Source organism: Mustelus asterias, chromosome 6 (genome assembly GCF_964213995.1).
Source record: "Mustelus asterias chromosome 6, sMusAst1.hap1.1, whole genome shotgun sequence".
NCBI lineage: Eukaryota > Metazoa > Chordata > Chondrichthyes > Carcharhiniformes > Triakidae > Mustelus > Mustelus asterias.
Window position 1 is genome coordinate 94,601,013 of NC_135806.1, and position 27,761 is coordinate 94,628,773.

The 27,761-nt window shown below is 40.0% G+C and overlaps 2 protein-coding genes across 6 annotated transcripts in view; one reads left to right on the plus strand and one right to left on the minus strand.

The window, feature by feature from the left end:
- The window catches only part of arsk (arylsulfatase family, member K), a 52,386-nt gene extending 28,323 nt beyond the window's left edge, over nt 1-24,063 (minus strand). Inside the window, exons 1-5 of the mRNA XM_078214778.1 lie at nt 23,816-24,063; nt 20,636-20,765; nt 11,105-11,264; nt 6,207-6,489; nt 3,304-3,475 (exon numbers count right to left, since the gene is read on the minus strand). Coding sequence (XP_078070904.1) covers nt 3,304-3,475; nt 6,207-6,489; nt 11,105-11,264; nt 20,636-20,765; nt 23,816-23,989 — 919 coding nt within the window. The 5' untranslated portion in view covers nt 23,990-24,063. The remainder of the gene's footprint in view (nt 1-3,303; nt 3,476-6,206; nt 6,490-11,104; nt 11,265-20,635; nt 20,766-23,815) is intronic.
- Nucleotides 24,064-24,257: 194 nt separating this feature from the next.
- skic3 (SKI3 subunit of superkiller complex) overlaps nt 24,258-27,761 on the plus strand; it is a 108,942-nt gene continuing 105,438 nt past the window's right edge. Inside the window, exon 1 of one of the 5 annotated variants that reach the window (XM_078214771.1) lies at nt 24,258-24,320. Coding sequence is in view for 1 of the 5 variants with exons in the window: in XM_078214770.1 (XP_078070896.1) it covers nt 24,648-24,652 (5 nt within the window). In the remaining 4 variants the exon portion in view is untranslated. Of the gene's footprint in view, nt 24,653-24,787; nt 24,836-24,861; nt 24,908-27,761 lie in introns of those variants that run through there. The other 4 variants (XM_078214770.1, XM_078214772.1, XM_078214773.1 and 1 more) reach the window with 4 other exon arrangements.

Sequence of the window (27,761 nt, forward strand, 5' to 3'; positions counted from 1 at the left end):
CCACGATTCCTCAATGCCACAGTGGCCAAATGCCGTCTTGATGTCAAGAGCAGTCAGTCTCACCTCATCTTTTGAATTCAGATTCTTTATCCATGTTTGGACCAGGTCAAGTAGCCCTGGTGGAACCCAAACTGAGCATCAATGAGCAGGTTATTGGACACAAGCCACTCAATGATGTTAAGGAAGACTTGGCAGGATCACTCAAACTGGGTTTGAAGTTGTCATTACTGGTGCCTAGGTGCTGTCTGTGTGGATGCTGGGTGGTCTATATGGTTTTATTCTTTTTTTTCTCTCCAGATACAACCGAGTGGCTTGCTAGGTCATTGCTGTGGGTCTAGAGTCATATATAGGCCAGATCAGGGAAGTATGGCAGAATTTCCTTCCCTAAAAGGAATTAATGAACCAGATGGGTTTTTACAACAATTGACAATGGTTTCCTGGTCATAGAATTCCTACAGTGCAGAAGGAGGCCATTCGGCCCATCAAGTCTGCACGGATAACAATCCCACTTAGGCCCAATCCTTATAACTCCACGTAATTTCCCTAAGGGGAAATCCCACCCAGACCTGTTCCCTGTAACACCAATATTTACCCCGCTAATCTCCCTAACCTACACATCTTGGGACACTAAGGAGCAATTTAACATGGCCAATCCACCGAACCTGCACAACTTGAGTGGAGGAGGAAACCGGAGCACCTGGAAGAAACCCACACAGACACGGGGAAAACATTCAAACTCCACACAGTCACCCAGGCCAGAATTGAACCCAAGTCCCTGGCGCTGTGAGGCAGTAGTGCTAACCACGGTGCCACCCTAACGGTCACCATTACTGACACCAGCTTTTAATTTGAGATTTATTCACTAACATAAAATTTTACCAGCTGCCATGGTGGGATTTGAACTCCAGTCCCCACAGCATTGTCTGGGTCTGTGGATTACGAGTCCAATGATATCACCATAACACTACTGCCTCCTATTTGTATATTTTATTACAAACTAGGCTTCACATAATGGTTTCCTGAATGGCTCAGTAATCAAAGAGAACAAGCTGTTTGAACTAGTGATAAATTTCATACGTGCATACAGCTTGACTATCAGTTAAATGTTCCCCCAACACAAACCATGTGTTTTTCATTTGGTGACATTGATGGTGGATGTCCATTTTGACCTTAACTGTATTTAAGAAAATAAAAAATAAAATCAACCCATTTGCAGAGTCAGTAAGGCCAAGGATATCCCTCTATACCTTCTGCCAGCACTTTGGGGCTTCTGACTTCCATCAACCACTTTTCTCCAAACGAGAAACCCAGGTGTGGAACCTCAGCATCTTGAGCTCAGCCTTTTATCCTACATGAAGTTTTTTGAGAACAGCACTAACCTTTCCTTCCAAAAACACAAGCCATCTACACTCCTCCCTTATTCATATTTTAATCTCTACAAAGACTTACTTCCCCAATTGGAAGTCTCATCAACCTCGCCACAGAACAGCGAGGACTGCATCCTCTCCCACACAATGTCCTATATCTCAATCACCATCTGTTTCAATTTACATTCGGCCTCCTCTACTTTTTCCAACCTTTACGGAGTTTCCTCTTTCCACCTTGTTAAGCGTTCCTTGATGCTTTCTTTCACGTGGCAATGCAAATCATCATGCAACATATTGTTTCAGTATATAATGTTATGGTTTGTGTTATCTACTGTAAATAGTTTGATTTGTTGAGTAATTAGTACCATAACACCTGTGGTGGTTAGAAACTGACTCGATACACATGGATTGCTCTGGATGATATTGTACTGCAAAAGATATATTATATTGCAAAAGATATATTATATTTCACCAAAATGCATATTTACTTCAGAAGTTGAGATTTTCACAATGAAAGGTAATCATGTCAAACTGGAAGTTTGTGCTGAAATTGAAACTACCTTTTTAGTTGCCCATTCACTTTACACTGAAGAGAAAATGTTTACAGTTACATTTAAAGGGGATGTTGCATCTACATTGTGAGGCATTTAGAAATGAACATTTAATTTCTTGTTGCTTTAATTTAGTTTCAATAGTCCTGATGAGTACTGAAATTGTACAATGTTCAATCAAGGTCAATACAAGTATATTCATAATTGCTATGGTAACAAGTAGTGTGCTTAGAGGCATAAAGTCAGCACGAGATATTTATTTCATGTCCAATCTGTAACACTGGTATGTTGAGTTTAAGCGCAGATGCTATGGTTACTGAGATCACAGTCATGACATTTTGTTTCCTCGTCAGTAATGATGGCGAATTAGTTACAGTCGAATTATTCTCTCATGCATTGAAAGTCTAAGGCTGATTTTATCCTTAGTAAGAGTTTTAACAACACCAGGTTAAAGTCCAACAGGTTTATTTGGTAGCAAATGCCATCATGATTTTATCATCATCATGATTTTATCCTTACCAGTGTTATCATCATCTACAAAAAGTGTAATGAAATATTTTCTATTTGCTTTGATGAGGGCAATTCCAACAACACTTGAAGCTCAACACCACCTGGAAAATAGCAACTTGCTTGACTAGCACCCCATTCACCATCTTAAACATTCACTCCCTCCATCACTGTTGCGCAGTAGCAGTAATGTGCACCATCTACAAGATGCACTGCAGTAACTGTCCAAGGTTCTTTCAAAGACTATTTCCTCGGGTGGATGGAGCTATTACAAGGGGGCATAACTATAGGGTTCGTGGTGGGAGATACAGGAAGGATATCAGAGGTAGGTTCTTTACGCAGAGAGTGGTTGGGGTGTGGAATGGACTGCCTGCAGTGATAGTGGAGTCAGACACTTTAGGGACATTTAAGCGGTTATTGGATAGGCACATGGAGCACACCAGGATGATAGGGAGTGGGATAGCTTGATCTTGGTTTCAGATAAAGCTCGGCACAACATCGTGGGCCGAAGGGCCTGTTCTGTGCTGTACTGTTCTATGTTCTATGTTCTAATAGCACTTTTCAAAGTTTCAAAATGACAGATTCAAATCTAGATTTATACTGTTTGCCCCCAAGAATGGGACTGTGAAGGTGAATAAGGTGGGGGATGGAGCAGTGAGCAGGTGGGGAGGTGAAATAAAGAGAAATGAATACCAAGGTTGTAATACACTGACATTAAAAAAATGAAGTTTACATCTGATTAACTTTGGCGTGACGTTCATATCTCATTATGGTATGAACCTGCAGGCTAATTAACACATTATTGAGTCATCATCACCTACTGCTAAACTTCACACTGTTATTTGCAATCTTTTAGAAGTAGTCAATCAATCACTTACCAAGCATCAAATCTGTCTCGGCACACATTGCATAGTAAAATGCTCTGGTATCCAGGATTTCTTGATTTGTGAAATTACCAGTACAGTTCTTGGTGTAAGAGGAATAAAAGTCTACAGGGTGCATTTCAGAGAAAGGAAGCCATTTTGGAATTTTGATTGAATGATATTTCACCTATAATTAAAAGAGATTAAATTCTACACTCAGAAGTGGGTGAAATTAAGAATGACTGCTATAGTTAAATTACTTGATTAAGAATAATAGCAAAACCGTTGTAAAGTTCAATTGTGTATCATTACAGATAAAAAGACAAACTTAGAAAACAAATTTAAAAATATTAACTGCAACTATAAAATCTTTAAATGTGGTGGTAACTGCTATAATTTAAATAATGATTAATTCCTATGGTAGCTGTTGACGGAGTAAAAAGACATATAAGCAAAGCATTTGCTAGAAAAATAACAGGCAGCTCATGGTGCCACTGTTTTTAAATGCTTAATAAACTGAGCAATTTGTGGCAAGCAAGAGATATACCATGAATTACGCCTCACCACTGCTGCTTCATGATTTACACAGTTCTATTGTTACCGTCATAAAAATAGAAACTTGCCGTCAACCTTGCCGTGCATTTCAAGAAAATTGCTGGATTTGTGCTGCAGATGAATTAAACTTGTCAGAGAATGTCAGCCTGTTAATTTCATACACGGACCCTGTTTAATGGAGTGATTTCTGGTCCTGAAATGTCACTCGGCATTGGAAACCCAGAAAGGGAAGAATTGAAATGGTGGTACATTTTTTGCTCCCTTTAAAAATATTCTCTTATATTTCCTTACTCTTTTAGTTGTCCCCAATCCAATTTTTCTTCATTGTCGATTTATCTTTCTGTATCCAATTTGACTAGACCATGTTACTTCCTAATCCATCATTCGCTTTGTTTCCTTCACTATCCTTAAATTTCATGTATTATGGAGACAAATTACTGGTCCTGTCATGCATCAAGGTTCCAAATAGCCACTAACCTCACCACATCATTATCCATTTGCACTCCCAGTAATTTGCAGCATAAAAATAATTGCACTGAAGGATGAGGGGAAAATAAAAGTTAAACTCAAGAGCACTTGTCCCAAGCTAATCTGTTCAGCAAAATTCTGGGATATTATAAAAGTTAATTATTTTTTTATTTGGAGCTTGAAACCCAGAATTCTTTGAGCATTTGAAGAGCTAAATGGGAGAAAGATTTGGTTTTACAATCTTTAAGTTTTGAATTAAGTCTGAAAGATTGGGGGAATTTAACACATACAGTATTTTGATGGGAAAAAGTTTATTGTACAGGGGAAAGGGCAAATTATGAAGAAGTCTAGGTTTGAAACAGACAACTGCAACATAATGGCGGAAAAAAACGTATGCAGCACTTTTCTTGATCACCTTCATCTCAAAGTGCTTTACAACCATTTAAATATCTTTGGAAATGTAATCATTCTTCTAATGTAGGGAACAATCAGCTAATTTGCGCTCTGCAAACAGTAGCAATAATGACCAAATAATTTGTTTCCAGAGTATTGATTGAAGGATAAATATTGACCAGGACACCAAAGATAACCCCTCTGCTCTTCTTCAAAATAGTGCATGGAATCTTTGCATCCACTCGAGGATACAGACACAGCCTCAATGTAATATCTCATTTGAAAGACTACATCTTTGACAGTGTAATGTTTCTTCTGTACTGCACGGGAACATCAACCTTGATTTTTGTGCTCAGACCTTGAAGTGAGATTTGAAATTGAAACCTTATAACTCAGATGAGTGTGCTTGCACTATCAACTGAGCCATGGCTGACACATTAAAATACACTAGGTACTCCACTTTGTATCAAAAGGTGAGGGTATATGAACATACCTTCACACTCATTTCTCGTACAGTCAGTTTTGGATGCACCAAGCAGAATTCAATGGTAGGAAATGATATGTATGTGGTTAAATGAATAATACCTAAACTTCAGATGAGAGTGAACATATTATAACGATTGATTGATAAAACTAATGAGTAAAATAAAAATAGGAAGGATAGGTGGCAACACCTCTATATTTCTCTGGAGTAAAGGACCTGACTTATACACAGGCTTTCTGAAAACATTGGTGGGCAGGCAGTTCTACAATCAGCTCTCAAGTGCTGCTCCTCACCAGAAGCACCAAATCAGGAAAATTTATCCTTATGGTCTTTCCTTTTTGATCAAATGCCAGTTTGGTTTGCAGTGTTGCAAAGTGGTAAGAAAGGAGGTCTATTTATTAAAGTTGTAGTTAGGGTTAACTTTACTCATGGCCTCGAATTAAAAATAACGAAAAATTAAGTGTAAAAGATATATTTGCAACAGCCATAACTATTTCCTTTTCTAACATTCCATGCAGGCACAGTTGAGATTGAAACCCAACACGTAACTAAAAAAAGAGGAAAAACAGTCCATAAAAGCGAATTACTGCGGATGCTGGAATCTGAAACCAAAAGAGAAAATGCTGGAAAATCTCAGCATGTCTGGCAGCATTGATAGGGAGAGAAAAGAGCTAATGTTGAGTCCAGATGATCCTTTGTCAAAGCAGGAAAGGAAAAACAGTTCCTTCATGTTGTCTCCCCACTTACAAACGTTTGTACACGTGCCTATCTGAGCCAAATGAAAACTCCACTGCTCTCAATACTGAAACAAATTCATAGGACTGCATGTCCCTTAACTGCTTCCTGGATGTTGTATGGAAGAAAAGGGAAATGTCCCACTTTGCACAGTATACAATGTTGTTTCAAAATAACCAAACACAATAACCTTAGCAGTTTCATACGTATTAAATTTTACTTACAAGTGGGAATTAAATGTAACTTAATATAGCAGATGTAATAAATCCGCCCAGCAGTGTACCTTTTTAAGCCAGTAGGGAGATGTTTTAAATGTAGACCCTCCACATGCTTCCCCCATACTTGGAGTTGGATAAGGATGAGGCAAATTCAGACCCAAGCTCAGAACAAATGGTTGACCTAGCTGGGTTGCTTTGTGTCGTATCCATTCAGTAACTTTATCTACATTCTGCCAGTCATGGTCCATGACTCTCATAGTCGATTCTGTGCCAATCAGAACTGTTGTTGGTCTACCTTCCTGTCTGAGCAAGAAATTGACATCTCTGGTCCAGGCTTCCACACGGTTACTGAAGTTAATGAGAAATGGCATTAAACTTAAGGAATTAATGGTTATAAATTTGTTATTGACAACGTATGACCAAGTTACTTGCACAAGACAGAATTATTGGCTATAAAGTAAAAGGTAACCCAAAAATCTATTAGTTTTCAAAGCATAAATGGGTAGTAAGAAGCGGTGTGGGGCCTCAAAGATTGTGTTTTGTGCTTAGGGGTCTAGGCAAGGCTAGATTACTTAAAATGAGTACTTTGTATCAGCATTTACTACAGAACAAGATGCTGACAAATTATTGATACAAGTGGATACAGCAGAGATAATATGGATGGAGTGAAAGATGGTAATCAAGATGAATTGGAAAGGCTAGGTATGCTCAGAGTGAACTCAACGAGTTTGGATGGTTTGCATTTCCTCACTCAAAAGGTTTGTGAATCTTTGCAATTTATTACCTAAGTCAGGGGTCTCCAAACTACGGCCCGCGGGCTACATCCGGCCCACAGCGGGCTAACATCTAGCCCGCAACCAGTGGGACGGGACGGGATTCCCGCTGCCGAAAACACTCCCGCGTCCGGAACCCCGCCGCTGACTCAGGATCCGGACGCGCGGACGGAAGCCACAGGCCGCACATTTGCTGCCGCTCCACGCGGTGTCTGATGGACCCATGGGAATCCCTGCCCTCTTTACCGGCCTATTGTCCAATCAGAGCTGCCGTCCTGTGACTGACAGTTCATTAAATGAATCAGCAATTGAGACATCTGTTATCCAATTGCCGCTCTGCATTGACTGAGTGACAGCTGCTTTATCCAATCCATAAGCTCCATCTGTCTGAAATGAGCGAGAACAATGACAATGATGGCGGCAATTCAGACCAATTCAGTTAATGGAAGGAAAAAAGAAAAGAAAAGTGGACAGTGAGTGCCGCCTGCTTAATGAAGAATGGGGTGTAAAGTACTTCTTTGTACAAGCAGGTGATAAAGCCTTGTGTGTCGTATGCAACGAAACTGTTGCAGTTTTGAAGTAGTACAATGTACGTCGGCACTATGAGACCAAACATGAACCAAGTTATTCCCAATTCACAGGAACACAGCATTCGGAAAAATTTAAATCAATGCAACGCAGGTTGCTTTCCCAACAAGCTTTTTTTACGCAGAAGATAACTGAAAATAAAGCTTTAACCAGGGCCAGTTACAAACTAGCTTATGTGTTGGCTAAAAGAGGAAAGCCATTCACCGATGGGGATCTCATCAAAGATTGTATAATGGAAGCAGTGGAAGAGTTATGTTCAAAATCATCAGTCTCGCGCCAAATACTGTTGCTCGTAGAATTGAGGATATAGGAAGCAATATATTTCATCAAATTGCAGACAAAGCAAGAAATTTTCAGTTGTATTCTCTCGCACTTGATGAATCGACTGGTGTGTGTGACACATGACAACTCCTAGTATTCATCCGTGGCATCGACAGTGAATTTAATGTGACACAAGAATTAGCATCAGTGCATAGCATGCACAGCACAGTAACTGGAGAAGACATCTTCAAAGAGTTGCAAAAAACTGTTAGAATATAACATGGAGTGGAATAAACTGCAATGCGTGACAATTAATGGAGGAAAGAACATGTCTGGGGTGAAGAAAGGTTTGGTTGGGCAAATCACAAAAGCTTGTGAGGTTGGTGGATTCTCAAAGCCCATGTTTCTGCATTGCATTAACCATCAACAAGCATTGTGCGGAAAATATGTGGATATGTCTTGCGTTCTGAAACCTGTTGTTTCAACAGTGAATTTCATTCGATCTCACGGGCTTAATCATCGCCAGTTTCGTGATTTTCTGAAAGAAACTGATTCTGAGTTCGGTGACTTGCCTTATTATACAGCAGTTCGATGGCTTAGTTGTGGAAAGGTTCCATCACGGTTCTTTCAGCTCAGAGAGGAAATTGATTCCTTTCTCACAGAGAAGAATCGACCCGAACCACTTTTATCAAACACCGACTGGCTTTGGAAATTGGCATTTTTTGCAGACGTGACAGGTCATATGAATCAATTGAATCTGAAGTTGCAAGGTGAAACAAATTTGATTTGTGATCTATTCGCGCATGTCAAGACATTCAGGGCAAAACTGATGCTATTTCAAGGACAGCTGAAAGTTCATAACTTGGTTCATTTTCCATGTTGTGAAAAATTTCATGAAGAAAGTAAAGCAGAATTTCCTTCTTCATTTGCAACAGAAATCATTAAGGACTCACAAAAACAATTTCAGGAACAACTTTCTGATCTTGATGGAAGCACAGATGAAATAAAGCTGTTTCAAAATCCATTTGGCTGCAATGTTGAAACACTCCCAAGTCAGTTTCAAATGGAAATTATTGATCTCCAATCAGATGACATGCTGAAAGACAAGTATAAAGAAGGAAATCTGATCCAATTTTATAAATCTTTGTAGCCTGAGCAGTTTCCAAATTTGAAGCGATTTGCTTGTGGATTTGTATCAGTTTTTGGTACAACGTACCTGTGTGAACAAACATTTTCAAAAATGAAGTATGTCAAGTCCAAATAGCGAGCAAATTTATCTGAGGAGCATTTGAAGTCCATTCTAATAATTGGCTCCTCAAGCTTGAAACCTCAGTTCAGCAATATTTTGAAATTAAAAAAGCAGTTCAATCATTCCCATTAATCTTGTGCAAAACTTCATGATTTGTTGGTTACGATTGAAAATTCCAATTGCCAGAATTGTGTAGAAAGGTGCAGACTGAATTTATTTTTGTTCGACCTTTATTAATGATTCAAGTTTATTTTTAATTTCTTTGCTTTGTTTTACTGAAATTCTTTCTTGGGGCGTGCTTATTTTTCTTATTGTGTGCCACAAAATTGGGCAAATTCTCATTTCAAGTAAACGTGTAAAATTTCAGTAAATAAAATTAATTAAAAAATGAATAGCCTGCTTTTCTCATCTGCAGTTAAGTAATTGATTATTTTGTCAGAGCATTTGCTAATGTTTGACCTTTTTACTCATTATATATCATTTCTCATATAATCATCAGGAAGGCCGTAAATCTTATTCCATGCTAAATTTTTGATCCACAAGGGAATCAAGGGTTCCAGGGGCAGACAGGAAAAGTGAAGTTAAAGCCACAGTCAGATCAGCCCTGAATTTATTGAATGGAAGAACAGGCTGCAGGAACCAAATGGTTCCTATTTCTTATTTCTCATTGTTGAATTCAATTTTATTTGAAAAGTTTAGCCACATAAAGTTTAACTGCATAATGGAGATCTCTCAACTAGCTGCACAATGTTTGAACTTTGAATCTCGGAGCCAGAATGCAAAACTGTTTAGGAGGCCATTTTGTGCTCATAAATTTCTGTTTTGTCTTAGTGGGGTGCTGGCTCAGTTGCATACATGCACGAGCGCACACACAAAAATTCTGGACCTCCAACACACACATCCCTCTATCCTGCATTCATTAATGATTCCTGGTAATAGTCCTCTGTTTTTGTAGCAAAATTGGCTCTTATGCTCGACAGCTGACCACCCTGCTTGGTTAGTTGCTGGATGGAAAACGGAAGAGGAAAACAATCATGAGATTCAGAACCCTGAGTTTCCAGGATTCCCTTCTAGTTATTGCTATCTGCCATTTTGTCCCGACTTCTCATTATTATCAATGCCACAGTGTCTGCAACTCTGAGGGTCAAAGCCTGGAGGCATTTGCTGTGCAATGTTATATTGGGACTTGAAAAACTTGAATTTAAGCCTTCAGGAGAATTCTAACCCACAGTGGGCTTCAAATAAGGTGAGGGGACAGGGTTGATGGAGAAAGAGTCAAGTTTATGGGACTTAGATGGTGGATGAAAAGGGACAGGCGGACGTGAGTGGAAGATCAGGCAGTTAGAGGCCACCAGAGCCAAAATCATGAGAAGGCTCATAAGCAAGCAGGCAAGTCACAGAGAAGGGCTTTCAGGATGTTTTCACAGTAGCAAAGGTGGAGATTGGGGATGGTGATGGGTATGATAGATTAAAAAAAAAACAATGGGCACCAGAGCCAGGGGTGGCCCAAAGGGTTGCTTCATTCTTTCCAAATAACTGCCAACCTGCCTTTGCCTGATGGGTTGGCATATTCCATTTTAAGACCGGGGTTATAATTGCAACTGAGATTCCACTGACATTGTGGACTTCATTTTTCTTTTTCTTATTATTCATTCATAAAATGTGAGCATTATTGGAAAAATCAAAATTTATTGTCCATCTCTAATAGCCAAGAGAAGCTGATGATGAGCTACCTTCTTAAACCACTGCCATTTATATAGTGTAGGTACATACACATGCTAGGGAGGATGATGATGATGCACTTTGACAGATTTAATAAGGTTGTCCTGCAGGAAATACATGATTCAAATACCTCTTATACCATGCATGCTCTGTAGAAATCTGCATTTCCTATAAAGATGTATCCGCTTTGAATTTTTTACATACAACTGATGCACAATTTATTAACAGCCACACCATCATGAGAGGTACAGCTCATTGCGACCTAAATATTTTCCTCTTTTATGGAAACAAAAGCGCTCGATTCTAAAGAAAAGATAATTTAATATTGTTTCCTCAAATAAAAGACGGATTTCAAAACATTGTTTCCTACCTTACTGAATGATGTCCTGAAGTATAATCAGTTTTTCCATAAACTTTTGTGTAATAGCCATATTTCTGCAGGATTTTCATCCAGGTGGGGTAGTCATGATTCAGGCACTTGTAATTATTCCAGGATTCCGTTAAATGAACAAAGAGACCACTCCACAAGGCTTAAAAATCAAAAAGAAACTGCTCTCAATACATAATTTTTATTAAATTGACCATTATTGGAAACTAGATTTTGAATAAAGTTATGGGTGTAGGTTCAGCATATAAAAAATAACTTCAAACTGAGATCAGGTGTTCCAAATTATCTTAAATTTGCATCCAGATTATTGACCCTCCTGCCAGTGGAAACAATGTTTCCTTGTACACACCGTCTGTAATCGTCATTATATTGAACAGCTTCCTTAAGTATGATGCCAACAATTGGACAATACTCCAGGTGAAGCATAACCAGGTTTTATAGAAGGTTAAGCGTAATTGATTTGCTTCTCTCTCTATGCCTCCATTCAGTAATATTATTTGAAACTAAAAGTTCTCTTCGATGCTGAGGATTGGGTGCTCTCTGCTTTCCATTCTTGGCACCAAAGATCAGGCAGAGCAGTTAGGTGCAGAGTAAACTTTCAACTTTCCTCCAAACTAGTATTTGTTTCTTCCCCATTTCCCACACCAAAACAACCTGATGTTCATGATCAGAAATATAAAACTAATCTTAACTTGGCATTAATGGGCAGTGATTTTGAAGCATGAACAAATCAGCTGTTATTCACATATTTTGTGGCAATATCATAATATTCCATGATCTCTCTGACAGCTTCTATTCTTAAAAACACAATCTTCTATTTAATACACCTCAAGGTTTAAATAAAGCATCAATATCTAATGTAATTTTAGGAAGGCTGAGAACTATACAAATTTTTTTGCTACTGTACTACCTAATCACCTTGTATCATTGAAAATTTGAAAAAAAAATCACAATCAAGGTTTCAATTACCAACTGTATACTAATAAGCATATAAAAGTTAGGTTATTAGAAACAAGGTCCAGAGGTACAGCACCTCACGAATGGCAATTTTATCCACATGGCACGATTCTCTTAAAAAAAAAATCATTCCTTCCTCCACTACCGACACACAGTGGCAGCAGTGTGTACCATCTATAAGATGCACTGCAGAAACTCACCAAGACTCCTTAACAGCACCTTCCAAACCTGTGATCTCTAGCACTTAGAAGGTCAAAGGCAGCAGATACATGGGAGCACCACCACCTGCAAGTGCCGCTCCAAGCCACATGCCATCCTGACTTGGAACTACATCTCCATTCCTTCATGGTCACTTGGTCAAAATTCTGGATGCCACTCCCTAATGGCCCTGTGGGTGTACCCAACACCACATGAACTGTAGCAGTTCAAAAATACAGCTCATCACCTTCTTAAGGGCAATTAGGAATGGGAAATAAAATTCCTGGCCAGTGACACCCTCATGCCATGAAATTAATTATTTTTAAAACGTTTGAGCAATACAGTTGTTACAACCCCCACAGAGACGGATAACTTTTAAAAAGGTATTTGAATTTCAAGTGATCAATTGGAAGAATTGCACTTTTACTGTAACAAACAAACTAAAAGCAATACAACTAAACACTATTTCAGCACGCAACTTAATAGTCTTAACTACAGAACTGTTTCCCCATTTTTAAACAACCAAAAATCCCCCCTCCACAATTATACTCCACTTGTCTCTTAAGTGGACAGTCCATTCTCCAGGAATTAGTCTCAAGCTATTCTCAAGCTCCCCAATGACTTGCTTTTATTTTCCTTTTCCAGCTACATGACTTCTAGCCCCTTAACTAACATGCACATTGCTAGGGTACCCCTCAATTTCCCCCTCCAGCCAAACCTTGACAAATCTTCCAGTCCTGTTTAAATCCTCAAGAATTTGTTCTCTTTGATCCAGCACGAGCCGTCACCTGCATTTGCCTGGTGAACATTAGAGATTCCCCCACCCTTCCTCATTCTCAGATTCTTGCAGACTGTGTCTGTATCTCAATAATCCTGTAAGCCAATTCATAATGACCTGTAAAGTGCTCTTCCCCTCTCAAAGGACATTTCCATGGCAATGTGAATCACATAGACCTCGTATTCAGGTAGAAATGCTATTGGCCATCTTCTGGATCCTCTAGATCAGCGGTCTCAAAACTGTGGGCCGGATGTGGCCTGCTGCGGGCCGGATGTGGCCCACGGGCCGTAGTTTGGAGACCCCTGCCCTAGATTGTTATAAAATCATATCCTGTTCAATAACATCCTTCAGGAAAGGAAATCGGTAATCCTTTCCTGGTTTAGCCTACATGCAACTCCATACACAGCAAAATGATTGACTCTGAAATGGCTTTGCAAGCCACTACAGATTTAAACATGGACTGCAGCATTCAAGAAGGTGGCTCACCACTACTTCTCAAGGTGGCAATTAAGGATGGACAAGAAATGCTGGCTTTGTCAGTGATGCTCATATTCCATGAAGGAATTTTAAAAAAAACAAGAATAGCCTTTGGACAGTCACAACCACCTCCTTGTAATTTATGATCTAAAGTCAGTAAAATAAGAATCTTCATAACTAATTCTTCTGCACTAATTAAACATGATTATGAAACTCATGGCATGTTACAGTTTTGTGATCACTGAATTTAGTTTCTGTATGCACAGAAAAGATACCTAATGACACAGCAACATCAAGTAGCATAATTTGTGCTGTTACAAAAGGTCCACAAGTCTTTACACCATCTGGCTTATCGATGTCAATGGTGAACCTTAGATGATAAGGTATCAAAGCAAAAGCAATCCAAATGAATACAGAATGGAACTTCAGTGGAGGCATATGTCCATTGACAAACTAAAAGCTCGTGGCTACCAATCCGATATCTAAAAACTTAAGTATTCAACACCAGGAAAAAAATTCTTTGATTTTTAATCAGTTTCATTACAGGTTATATATTCATCTTATTCCCACATAGAATAATTGTTAGAGCTGAAGTATCACAACAATACTGTATTATGTGACACCTACAAACCAAAGCTCAGCAAATTAAACAATTCAGCAATAGTAAAAATACAAAATAGTAAGCCAGAAAGTTAAACAGTGGAGCACTTGTTAATTTCCTTTCAATTTTCTCTCCGATGTTCAGCCCTTCTAATTGCTTACCCCAACCCTCCAGTACTTCTTGACCTTCCTGCTCTCTTGTCGCACCCCAGCCTTGAGTCTGTTAGATAAGTTTAGTTTTCCTCTGTGCTTTTCTTAGCATCTGGCTAACAGGCTCGAGGCAGTCGGCACTGGTTTATTATGAGCAGCAACCCAACAGCCCCATTGCATCTGCTGAGGGTTAACCTTGTCAATCTTCTTACTATCCAACTCACCCCTCCCACTTCGGATCCTGTGAACTTTACCAACAAGCAGATCAGATTTCAATACCCTTCTATTCATCTCCCTCCAGAATGTCCATTCACTTTTGAACAAAACCCTTGCCATCCATGAAGGTACAGCGGATGATGGCATCAACATCATGGCCTAAAGGGAAACCTGGCTGAGATAATGACACCTTTCCTTGAAATGAAGCTCGCCAATCTGATTAGACATTTCAGCACTGGCCCCATCGAAACCATCATGGTGGTGATACAGTACTCATCACAAAAATCACATTTTGCCCAACCATTAACTCATCCCCTACACACACACACTCCTCTGGCACTTCATTTCCTTGTCCTCCGAGCATCTCACGTTATTTCACTCCTTTCATAATCACCATTCCAGAACATTCTTCCAAGTGAAATAATTTTATCAGAGAGATATCCTCACTACTTTCCTTACTTTTCCTTTGCACTGAATAACTTTTTTTCCTCAATGATTTCAACCTACATCCCTACACTTGTCTCCTCTGTTCACTGCCCTTTTATTCTCCATGAATCCCTCTCTTCATGTAAACTCACTAACCCATATTCACACAATCCTCTTAATCTTGCCATCTCACATGATCTCACTACCCACAGTTTCAATCATTAATAAGGCCATTTCTGATCACCCTTGCATGCCCAACTCCATATCCTTCTGTATCTGTCCTCAGAGAAATCTCTCCCCCAATTAATTTATAACCGCACCTTCAAAAGAACAATTATGTAGCCTTTGGTCCTCCATTCACCATAACATTTCTGCAGCTACTGATTTATTCAATTGTACCCTCACCTCCATCTTGGCTAATTTTAAGCCAAAGGATATGGACTTGAAAGGATAGGGCACACAACTAGTTTAGTAATCAATGCCAGATCTGGTTGAACTGCTTAAAACACTAACTGATCCTAATGCCAACTGCTGAAACATTGTGAAAGATAACCATTGACATCTTTTCTCAACAGCATACCATCTTCCAAACCTGTCACGTTCACCATTACCACACAAAAGGAACTCAAGGATTTCTTTGTCACTAAAAAAAAATCAGCTGCCTTTTTTGCTTCCTCTCCTCTGCGAGCCCATCTGACCACTGTCCTGAACTTGCACCTTCCTCTCCTATCCTTCCTATTACCCTCTCTGAGCTCATGTTGTCCATGCGACCCACCTCCTGATCCCTCAATCCGGTTCCCTCTGAACTGCAGATCACCCAACTACCCCATCTGGGCTCCATGTTAGCAAATATTGTAAATGGTTCACTCATTCTCTTCAAATATAGTCCATCTCTCCTGTCATCAACCATTGATCCCTCCTACTCTTAATGGTAGCAAAACTATCATCCCTTCTCCAAATCAGCCTTTTCACACCAACCCTTGATGGCAGTAAAACTACCGTCCCATCTCCAAAGTCCTTGAACATGTTGTTACTTCCCAAATACATTCTCATCTTTCCTGGAACTCCATCCTTCCAATCAGGTTCTGCCCCTACCAAACTACAGAACAGTTACTACTACAGAAACAGCTCTATCAAAGTCACAAATGACAAACTGTGCCAAAGGTTAACTTTTCCTCCTTGGACCGTACTAATCCATCTGCGGCTTTGACATGGTTGACCGCGCAATTATCCTCTAACGCGATTCCACTGTCATGTAGCTCAATGAGACTGCTTTCATGTGGTTCCATTTTTATCTAATGGTGTCGAGGGAATCACTTGCAATGGCTTCTCTCTCTTCCTGCACCAGTGCAGTTATCCCTTGCATCTCCCAATCAATTCTTGACACGCTCCTATTTCTCAACTGCATGCTGCCCTTGGCAACATCATCCGAATGCATGGCATCAGTTTTCACATTACGCTGTCCACATCCAGTTCTACATCATTGCTGCTTCTCTTGACTCCTTCACTGCTGCTAAATCAGAAGATTGCTTATCTGGGATCCAGTACTGGATAAGCAGATATTTCCTCCAGTTATAGATTGGGAAGAAGAGGACCACTGTTTACAGTTCCCACTCCAAATTTAATTCCTGAGTTACGGACTCCATTCCTCCCTTTGGCGACAGTCTAAGATTAAGTGCAACCTTGGCATCACATTCGATCTCGAGATGAGTTTCTGACCTTATATTTGCACCATCTTCATGACAGCTTTTTTCCATCTCTGTAACATCATCTCAGCTCATCTTCTGCCAAAACCCTCATCCATGTTACATTCCCCCTAGACTTGACTATTCGAATGCACTCCTGGGCTAGTCTCCCACATTCCCACACAAGCCCACAGATGTTAGTAAGAAGGACTTTGCAGGGTCGACATGGCTAGGTTTGCCGGTCGATGCCAGGTGGTCCATCTGGCTTCATTCCTTTTTGTTCTGTCTTTAGCGGTTGAATACAACTGAGTGGCTTGCTAGGCCATTTCAGAGGGCATTTAGAGTCAACCACATTGCTGTGGGTCTTGAGTCACATGCCAGCCAGACAAGGACAATAGATTTCCTCCTCTAAAGGACATTAGTGAATCAGATGAGTTTTTAAACGACAATTGGTCATTAGACTTTTAATTCCAGATATTTTACTGAGTCTTTAAATTCTACCATCTGCCATGATGGAATTCGAACCTGGGCCCCCAGAGCATTACCCTGGGTCTCTGGATTACTAGTCAAGCAGCAATGACATTATCACAGTGTGAACTTAAAGGTCTCCTTAAATGCCATCCCTTGGTGACTCCTCTTAATAAGTTCTTGAGTTTGGTTTTGATGTTGTGTGATTGCACTTCTGCAAAGCACCTTGGTGCATCTTCCTAAGTTAAAGGCCCTGTTGAAATGCAATGGAAAATAATTGTTTGATTCAGTGAAATCAACATTAATCTACTTACATGAATGTGTTCTATAGCTTATGAAGTTGTTTGAAATTTGATAACATCACTATTTTTATTCTTCAAGATAATTTAGCTTGTGAAATTTCTTTGTCTATTGGTGTTATTTCTCACATCAGAAAGTCCTGCAAGAAAGTATTTAATCATCCAACGTCCAATAATTGAACAAGGAAGGAAGGAGCAGACCAGGAGCCAGATGCACATGAGACAACAAAGGGAAAAGGCTGCGCAAAGGAAACATTAGTAACTTAAGGCTGACACATAGCCAGGACAAAATTGAGACACATTTGTAAACATGTAAAAATTATTCCGGTGGTGGTACACATTGTCTCCAAATGATTGCTTACTCAAGAAAAATGGCCACTGATAAATAAACCTGCGGTATGAGATATACACATGGACGAACAATTTTTATTTTGAATGTGGTAAATTCATCGTGGGTCAAGGCCTTAAAATATAATAAAGTTATTCATGTTCACTGAGAAATTATTTCTGCAGAAACTGCCTATCTGATTCATCATCATTTTTTAAACAAGAAGCCCAGTGTTTTATGCTGTTACTAGTACTGGCAGACTTACAAAGACACTACTGGAAACATTGACTAGGCAACCTTGTATCATTTCTCTTTACTTTTAGTTCTGGACATACATGGATCAAAAATCTGCAGAATGTAAAAACATAGAAAAGGAGTAGGCCATTTGATCTTTTTAGCCTGCTCCACCATTCAACGTGACCATGGCTGCTCCCGCCATACTCCAGCATTCTCTTCATACCCCTTGATACCTCCAGCACATGCCACCATAACGTTACTAGAAGCGTACCATAAGGGCTGCAGGTTAATGCCATACATAGATATGTAGAGTCCTGGCTTTAAATTGAAAATCTTGGAAAGGCCTGTTGAGAGTCAAGCCTCAGACTATCTCCGTACAAATCCATTAGCATGGATTTAAGAATTCTTAAGATTTAAAAGGAATGAAAAAAGAGACTTTCGTTTGAAAGATTCACATTGGGGAAAGTGGGGTGGTGAGGGGGAAAGCCAGCTTGCTAAATAAAAGAGTTCCTTTTTATGAATGACTGTGAATCAGTGCCAACTCCCCAACATGCCGGGTGCCATGAAACCTACATTGGAGATTGTCACCTCAGGGGAAGAATGTAAACCAGTGCTTTCCAAACTATTTACCAATATGATCCAAATTTTAACACTTAACGTGACACCAGATAACAGCAAAAAACAAAGCATCAATAAAGTAACATAGTGACATTCAGCATATAATTAGGCTTCACGTATTATGCAACAATGCCAGATAAACATGAAAATCTGTCTTTAAGTGATCTGTAAAAATGTTATTTTATGTACACTTGTAGGTTTCAGCCAAGCTCTCCATATTCGATGCGTATTGTAATCACTCTTTCCACACATACACAAACATAAACCCTCTCCCCTCAGCCACCCACAAACACACTGGCATTTCTTTCCAACCCCCTTCATCTACTCAATCACTCAGCACTCCATCTCTCCAAATACTCTTTCTCAGCAGCCTTCTTCTCTTCCCTCCTTTTGGTCCCATTGCCACTGCCTGCAAAGCAGAGCCTCTAGCCTGGTGTAAGAAAACTGTACAACCGGCACACAGAAGCAGAAATACATTTGAAGATGCCACTCACCTTCCCCATGACCCCCCAGTTTGTCACTACACCCTGGACACAATCAGTTTCTGCCAACCTCTTCTTGCACCAAACTGACACACAAATATCCCAGGTCCACATGGCACTCACAGGTAAAAGTGTTTTTAAGTTAGAGTGCTCACCATCCGCCCTGTGCTGTTTGGTGGGTTTACCAGGATGTTGCCTGGTATGGAGGGTCTTAGCTATGAGGAGAGATTGGGTAGACTGGGGTTGTTCTCCTTGGAAAGACGGAGAATGAGGGGAGATCTAATAGAGGTATACAAGATTATGAAGGGTATAGATAGGGTGAACAGTGGGAAGCTTTTTCCCAGGTCGGAGGTGACGATCACGAGGGGTCACGGGCTCAAGCTGAGAGGGGCGAAGTATAACTCAGACATCAGAGGGACGTTTTTTACACAGAGGGTGGTGGGGGCCTGGAATGCGCTGCCAAGTAGGGTGGTGGAGGCAGGCACGCTGACATTGTTTAAGACTTACCTGGATAGTCACATGAGCAGCCTGGGAATGGAGGGATACAAACGATTGGTCTAGTTGGACCAAGGAGCGGCACAGGCTTGGAGGGCCGAAGGGCCTGTTTCCTGTGCTGTACTGTTCTTTGTTCATCCTGTGGGTCCAGTGCTGTCCTGTCAGTGCCTCCAGACTGAGACTTCTCTACTGCATGTCACTATTGCTGTTTGGAGAAAGGCCAGCCCATGAACACTACTATAATGTCTGTGACCCCTCATCTGGGGAGGCAACCCCTGGTTTGGAAATTGCTCGTGTAGGCAGAGACATGCCTGGTGATGCCACTGAAGAAAAAGTGAATGTGTGGCTACATATACTATATTTCAAAGGTTTGGGAGTGTGGAATGGAATGAAGGAAGTCACAATAACCCATTCATGAAACCAACAACTTTCACCATAAATTATCAACTTTGGTCAAGTCAACAGCAGAAATTCAAAGCAGAACATCCTGTTTCTCTCTCTCTCCCCCCATGGGTGCTGCCAGACCTGCAGAGTATTTCCAATATTTTCTGTTTTTATTACACAATACATTATTTCTTATCATATGGGCATGCTTTTCTGCATTTGTATAGGTTCCACACATCGCACCTTCCTTGGAAGTTAACTTGCTGGAAAGCCTCAAGCCGTAGCTATATCATGCAGTAAAGAGGAACACTGATACCCATTTGATCTTCTTTTCCTTCCTGTCAGATAGTGACTGGTGTATACTGTGCAACTGCCACCCCCACCCTCTCCCATGCTGTTTAGTGGGATTCATCCTGTGGGTCCAGTGCTGTCCTGTCAGTGCCTCCAGACTGAGACTTCTCTACTGCAAAGTCACTATTGCTGCTTGGAGAAAGGACAGCTCATAAACACAAATGTAATGTCTATGACCCCCATCTGGGGAGGCAACCCATGGTTTGGAACCAGTAAATTGGACTTGATTTGACATCAGTGAGTTGTTAAGTGAGAAGTGCGCAAATCAATCTGGAACACACCACATTGGAACATAATGTGTAAAACCACATTAGGTTCAGAATAACTAGGAATATTTTGTGAATGTATTATTTTTTAAGTATACCTGCTCGAGAAGGGCAGCAAATTGGAGAGTTGCTGTAGGCATTGAGAAAAACAGCACCATTCTCTTTCATAAAATTTATGCTGGGAAGTTCAATAGTCTGGTTCTGTGGGCCAAATGCCAACCGTCCATCCTAGAAAAAAGTTAGGAAAATATTATTGTATCAGGCTATTAAAATTTTATTAACATTTCCAATCATCTTATAAGTAAAGGATTCAAAAACAATTATATTCTGATTAGAGAATAAATGTTGCAATTATGTCAAACAGTTATTTGACCATTGCTTACAGAACTTGAACATTACTGAAGGGGGAGACATGTTGCCCAAGCTTTTTGGCTTGCACTCAACAGTACAAATGCAAGAACACCAAATTTCAAAAGATCACAACAATGCCATGGAGAAAATAACTATAGGTTCTAACTAAAGGTACTCCATACTTCCAGATAATTCAAAACTGGCACTGGGCTTGAATATATTTGTTTTGTTTGCAGACAAAGAGTTCCCTTGTATGAACACGTCATTTCTAGCTAGAGTAAATGAGCCACATTACAAGCTCGACTGATTATCTTAAATTTGTTAGTGTGGTTTTTAACACACACAGAAATGTTCAGCAGGTGTTGCTCAATCATGTTATTATCAAGTAACAGCAAACTCGACAAGAAACAGAGTACATCAAAGCTATTCTGCAGGACAACAGTGATCCTGATCAGATCAAGGTTCACTGTGTATTGTGCAGCTCACAAATGGGCCAAATGACACCTACCTTTGGACCTGAAAATTGTCTGGTCTACCACAAATTATTCTGGGGTGGCAAAGTATCTCAAAACTATGAGCAGGTTGAGCAAGTTGTTTCACACTGCTACTAAGCAGTGGTGATGTGAATTGTATTTTTCACTAGTAGAATGCTGCCGTTGGTTCAAAACAAACATTCTGCCTGCTATACAATTGAGCAAAGATGGGTATGAATTTTAGTGTCAATGTTTCAGGATAATTCAACAAAGGTTCAAGGCTTGAAGGCATTCCTTTCATTTGCTAAATTCCTGCCTGAGGCCAACGGAGAATTCTGTTCTGCGAGCCTCGATCACCCTGGAATCAGGGCGGGTATACCAGAAAAATTCTGGCCCCGGTCTCCGCATGTCACTTCTAGGAATATGTTCAAACATTTTTTGAATTACCCAGGAGCTAAACAGCCTATAGTTCCCCATTGCCTAAAGTATTGCCATTGAGAAAGCAATCAGTTGACCCAGCAACCAATCAGCACCCTTTTCTTCTGTAGTACAAATTGTTGCGGTGGTTCAAAATTTGGCATTCATGTATTTGTCGTGATGAGTGCAAGGTGAAAAGCTTCAGCAAAATGTCTCTCCTTTCAGCAGTTATGTCAAACTTTAAAGCCTTAAATATGTTTTTTTACACTACTTCCAAATAACTAACCTAGTAATCTTTTTTTTAAATAATGATGGCTGTTGTGATATTGCTTTGAGTGAGAATGTGCTGATGACTAAGTAGCCAGGATGTAAGCCACATTGTGCAGAGGGGCTTTCAATTTAGCTAGCAGCACGTGGTGTGAAGGACTTGCAGTTGTACTTTCCTGTTAACAATAGCTGTTGAATCTTTATAGTAAACCTGTCTGCTGAGCAACCCTGTGCTATTTCTTCAAATAAACCAAACCTATGTTTAGTTTACTAGTCTGTTAATTTCTATTAAGCAAAATAGAAATTTAAATCAATGGCAAAGTGGAGAATGTTGGCTAAGACATTAGGTGGAGATGAAAAGAATTTCCACACACCTGAAGGAGGGGCTTGGAGCTCCGAAAGCTTGTGTGGCTTTTGCTACCAAATAAACCTGTTGGACTTTAACCTGGTGTTGTTAAACTTCTTACTAAGACATTAGGCACATTACATAGTCTTCAAATAATACAATGGGTTATTTTACATTCTTTTGGGATAATACAAAGAGCCTCAAATAACGTATAATTCAAAATGTGCCACATTTTACTAGTTCAAACACATATCCTTGTGACTTACTCTTGTAATTTATGACAAATTAGTTATTTATACCCTTTTCCATCCCATTAAATACATAATGCACCAAAGAACAATTTTCAAATACTTCATTTCTAGCCTGAGTCCAAGGCCTTATAAGCAATTTTAACTTTTAACATTCAAAATCAACCTCATGATTCTTTTCCTGTCCCTCAGATCTGAACGTCTCACTTATTTCCAGAAGTAGGTATAATGCCCAATTTGTAATAAAGAACAAAGAAAAGTACAGCACAGTAACAAGCCCTTCAGCCCCCCAAGCCTGTGCCGATTATGATGCCCTAACTAAACTGAAAAAAACTTTCTGCCCTTACTTGATCCGCATTCCTCTATTCCATCCCTATTTATGCACCCATCCAAATGCTAATGTGCCAGCTTCCACCACCTCCTCTGGCAACGCGTTCCAGGTTCCCACCATCTGACCAGAGGATTGCACAGTTTGATCCCAATTCCTCCTTACGCTACTTGTTTCACTACATAGTTCAACATTGCATTAACTTTGTTGATCGTAGTTTTGTACTAGCTGGTGGAATCTCAAAACTCCTAGATGTGTAGCTATTTCAAAATCACTCATGGAGCATATGCTTTTTCATTACTCCTTATGTGCAGTACTTTACATTTGGCTGCCTCTGCTCTGCCCATTCATTTCTCCAATTTATACATTCTTTTCTAAATTGCCTCCTTCACCATGGGCGACACAGTGGTTAGCACTGCTGCCTCACAGTGCCAGGGATCCGGCTTCAATTCCCGGCTTGGGTCACTGTCTGTGTCGAGTTTGCACGTTCTCCCCATGTCTGCGTGGGTTTTGTCCAGGTGCTCCAGTTTCCTCCCACAGTCTGAAAGACGTGCTGGTTAGCTGCATTGACCCGAACAGGCGCCGAAGTGTGGCGAATTTCACAGTAACTTCATTGCAGTGAAGTAAGCCTTGCTTGCGACCAATAAATAAACGTTTAAAACTTTATGCTGCCAGAGCATTGCTCAAAATAGGTGTCTGGAGGCTTCTGAGTACTCCCACAGGAAATAAAATTCGTGAGACAAGCCACAAGATCGCGCATTTCATTCACCACACAGGGTGAATTGGCCGCGAGTGTAAACCCACTCTTCCCACTAATGCTGGATAGTTCCGCCAAACTTCCCCCTTACCAGAGAGTCACAAGTGACCAACACTATGTTGGGTGCCGGCGGTGCCACTTGTCGCCCCGGTGTGTCGATTCCGGAGTCGCTCCGCCGGCTCTCCGCTTTGTGAGATGTCAACACAATCCAGAGCCCAACGGCGGCGACGACAATGGACCAGTTCAAACCGAACCAACGTTCCATTCCCAACGTTCAGCTGGACCGTACGGAGCAGCCCTGTCCCCGCGCTTCAAACTACAAATCCCATCCCCCACCGCGGCACAACCCCCCCCCCCCATCACGTGATCCTAACTGAACCGACCGTGGCTTTAAAAAAACAAAATAAAAAATAAAGGGAAAGATTCCTCTGACCAGGAGAATAATACGGCAATTTATTTCTGGATTAAAAAGCCCTGGTTTTAGTTTGAGTTACGCCCCCCTTGTCCATGTGGTCAGGTGATTTGGTGGATTCTCGCGGTGAATGCTGGAATTGCTGGGCAGGGGGAAGTCTGGGTTCGAGTCGGGGCTCTGCAGGGTAAATATTCTCAATCTTCATAATGGTACCCGTTTAGGAATCGATTTGGGTAGATGTCCGTTAATCGCTTTGGTTGTTGGAGAAGCCCAGCTGTCAGTGAGACCATCAGTTTAAAGGTTACTGATTGGAACTGTTTTAGCTTTTTTTAAAAAAAAAGAGGAGCCGGGATTGTTCCCCTTCGAGTAAAGAAGGTTCATGGAAACTTAAATGGAGGTGTTCCATATCCAGATCGGTTTGATAAAACACTCGGGGCGAAATGTTCCACTGACAGACTAATTAGCTGAAGCCAATTGGCAGGGGAACAGCGGGGATGAAGAAAACACGTTAATGCAGTGAGTTATGATCATCTGGAATGCACTGCCTGAAAAAGGATAATGAAAGCAGATACAATGCTAACTCTCAATAGGGACGTGGAAAATACTTGTAGAAGTAAGAACATGCGGGGCAATGGAGAAAGAGTGGGACTAATTGGATAGCTCTTTCAAAAAGCTGTCATAGGCATGGTGTGCTTTCACGTAATGCCACATGAAATATGATTGTTTGATTTGGTGGCATAACTTGGATTTCTGTGTTGTGATACATGTTTGGTGTGTATTATAGCTTTTTAAATTGATCTATAAATATGGCACTGTGCTTTTCATTTGCAAACGCCTCTTTGTTTTAAAGTGACACATAATAAAATTTAAATTCTGATTTATTTTTCGATATACATTAACATTAGCTTGTACGTAAATCTGTATTAGTACTTTAAAGACCTGAGGACTGGAGCAATATTACATAATATTGATTCACGGGGTAAATTTGCGATGTTTCCTCAAATACTGATAGTTAGCTCAACTCTTTCCCCTTCTAAAGCAGTATCATCTGTAATTTGGGTTATTTTTATACAGTTACTTTTCTATTGCTTTTGTTTGGAAGGTTCTGTTATGGTTCCTTATGTTTATTATTATGTTACCTTCCAAACAAAAACAATGGAAAGATAAGTTAATGTTTTAGAAGTGACCCTGCATCAGTACTGAAAGATGAGCAATCAAAGGTACCCCAAATCACCTCATGGTTGATGAATTAAGTTTTGAAATTAGATCACTTATAGTTGTGTATGCCTATTAATTTTTACATAACAAGGTCTCAAACAGCAAATGAGATGAATGTACAGTGGGATTTTTCATGCTCCTCATGCAGCTCAGTATCCCCTCACTACTACATTGAAATAACATTTTAGTTTGTGATATAAACCTGGAGAAAAACTTTTGACAAATTTAACATTGAGACTCTAGACAGAGTAGATGGAAAATCTGTTCCCATCCGTGGAAGAGCCAAGAAATGGAGGAAAGATTGGCAAAGACAACATAAAAAAATGTCGATTCAATCATGGCTTTCAAAAGGGAATTAGATAACCCCATGAAGGGAAAATAATCCAGGGACAAAGAAAGGGTGGGGGTGGGAGATGACTTTCTAAATTGCTCTGCAGAGAGCTGGCATGAGCTCAGTGGGCCAAGGGATGACCCACTGTGCTGTAGCTATTCTGAGTTGGTTGATTAATTGCAGAATACTTGATGCTTAGTTTATACTTATTGTACTTGGATGTGTATTTTTCTTTATATCCTACTTTATGGATATCCTTCATTCACGTTTATTGTAAGGATGTCACAGGAAGAGAGAATGGGACAAGACCTGTGTTCACTGGAGTTTAGAAGAATGAGAGGGGATCTCACTCAAACATATAAAATTCTGACAGGGTTGGACAGACTTTAGGGATGGGTGACCACAATATAATCAAATTTAACATTAACAGCCTGTCTTCAGATTGAATATAAAGTTAAATAAAGGGAATTATGAAAGTATGAGGGACAAATTGGCTGAGCTGGATTGGAAAAAAACATTAAAGGGTATGATTGCACATAGGCAATGGATAGTTTTCAAAGAACCATTACATAGCTTATTGCACCTATACATTTCTTCAAGATGCAAAAAGCCAGTCAACCCTGGCTGACAAAGGAAGCTAAGGATTGTTTAAGATTAAAAGAAAAGGCTTATAAAGTTGTCAGAAATAGTAGTAAACCAGAAGATTGGGAGGTTTTTAGAATACAGCAAAGGAAGGCCAAGAAACTGATAAAGAAAGTGATAACAGAATATGAATGCAATCTAGCAAAAAACATACAAACAGATTGTAAAAGCTTCTATAGGTAGGGAAAAAGGAAGCATTTAACTAAGATGAATTGTGGGTGCATAGAGTCAGGAGAATTCATAATGGGGAACAAGAAATGGCAGAGAGCTGAATAATTACTTTGTATCTGTTTTCATCAAGGAAGATGCAGGAAATCTCCTACAGGTGGAGATCCAAGGGACTAGGGAGAATGAGGTGTGGAAGGAAATTTAATATAAGTAAGGAGATTGCATAGGTGAAATTAATGGGGCTGAAAGTTGCTAAGTCCCCGGGACCTGATATTTATTATACATTCGAGTGTTAGAGGTTGTGATGGAGATAGTAGGTGCATTGGTGATCATCTTCCAAAGTCCTATAGATTCTGGAATCGTTCCCAAAGATTGGAAGGTAGCAAATGTCACCCCACTGTTTAAGAGAGGGGAGGGAGAAAGAAAACAGAACTACTGATCTAGTAACCGTATTCCAATAGTAGGGAAAATGCTAGAATCTATTATAAAGGATGTATAAATGGACACTTAGACATCACGATCTGATTGAGCATAGTCAGCATGGATTTATGAATAGGAAATCATGTTTGATAAATCTTTCCAAAGGATGTTACTAACAAAATTGACAAAGGAGAGTTGATGAGCATAATATATTTGGATTTTCAGAAGGCTTTTGTAAAGGCCCTCACAAGACGTTGATAAGGAAAATAAAAGTACATGGGAAGCAATATACTAGCATCGATTAAGTATTGGCTAACAGGCAGAAAGTGAGAGGAGGAATAAACGGGTCATTTGTGGGTTCGCAGGCTGTGGCTAGTGGAGTACCACAAGGATCAGTATTGGGCCCCAGCTGTTCATTATTATATATTAATGATTTGGATGTGGGAACCAAATAATATATTTTGAAGTTTACAGAAGATACAAAGCTAGGTGGGAATGTGTGTTGTGAGGAAGTTGTAAAGTGGTTACAGGAGGATTTGAACAGCCTTAGTGAGGCAAGAACATGGCAGATGGAATATAATCTTGAAAAATGTGAATCTGAGGTATTCCACTTTGGTAGAAGGAACATATGTGCAGAGTATTTCCTAAATGGTAATAAATTAGAAAATGTAGATGTACAAAGGGTGGTCTTGTCCATAAGTCACTGCAGGTGCATCAAGTTATTAGGAAGGTTAAAGGAATGTGTTTGCCTTTATTGTTAGTGAATTTGAATATAGGAATAGTGAGGTATTGCTTCAATTGTGTAGAACATTGGTTAGATTGCACATGGAATAGTGTGTGCAGTTT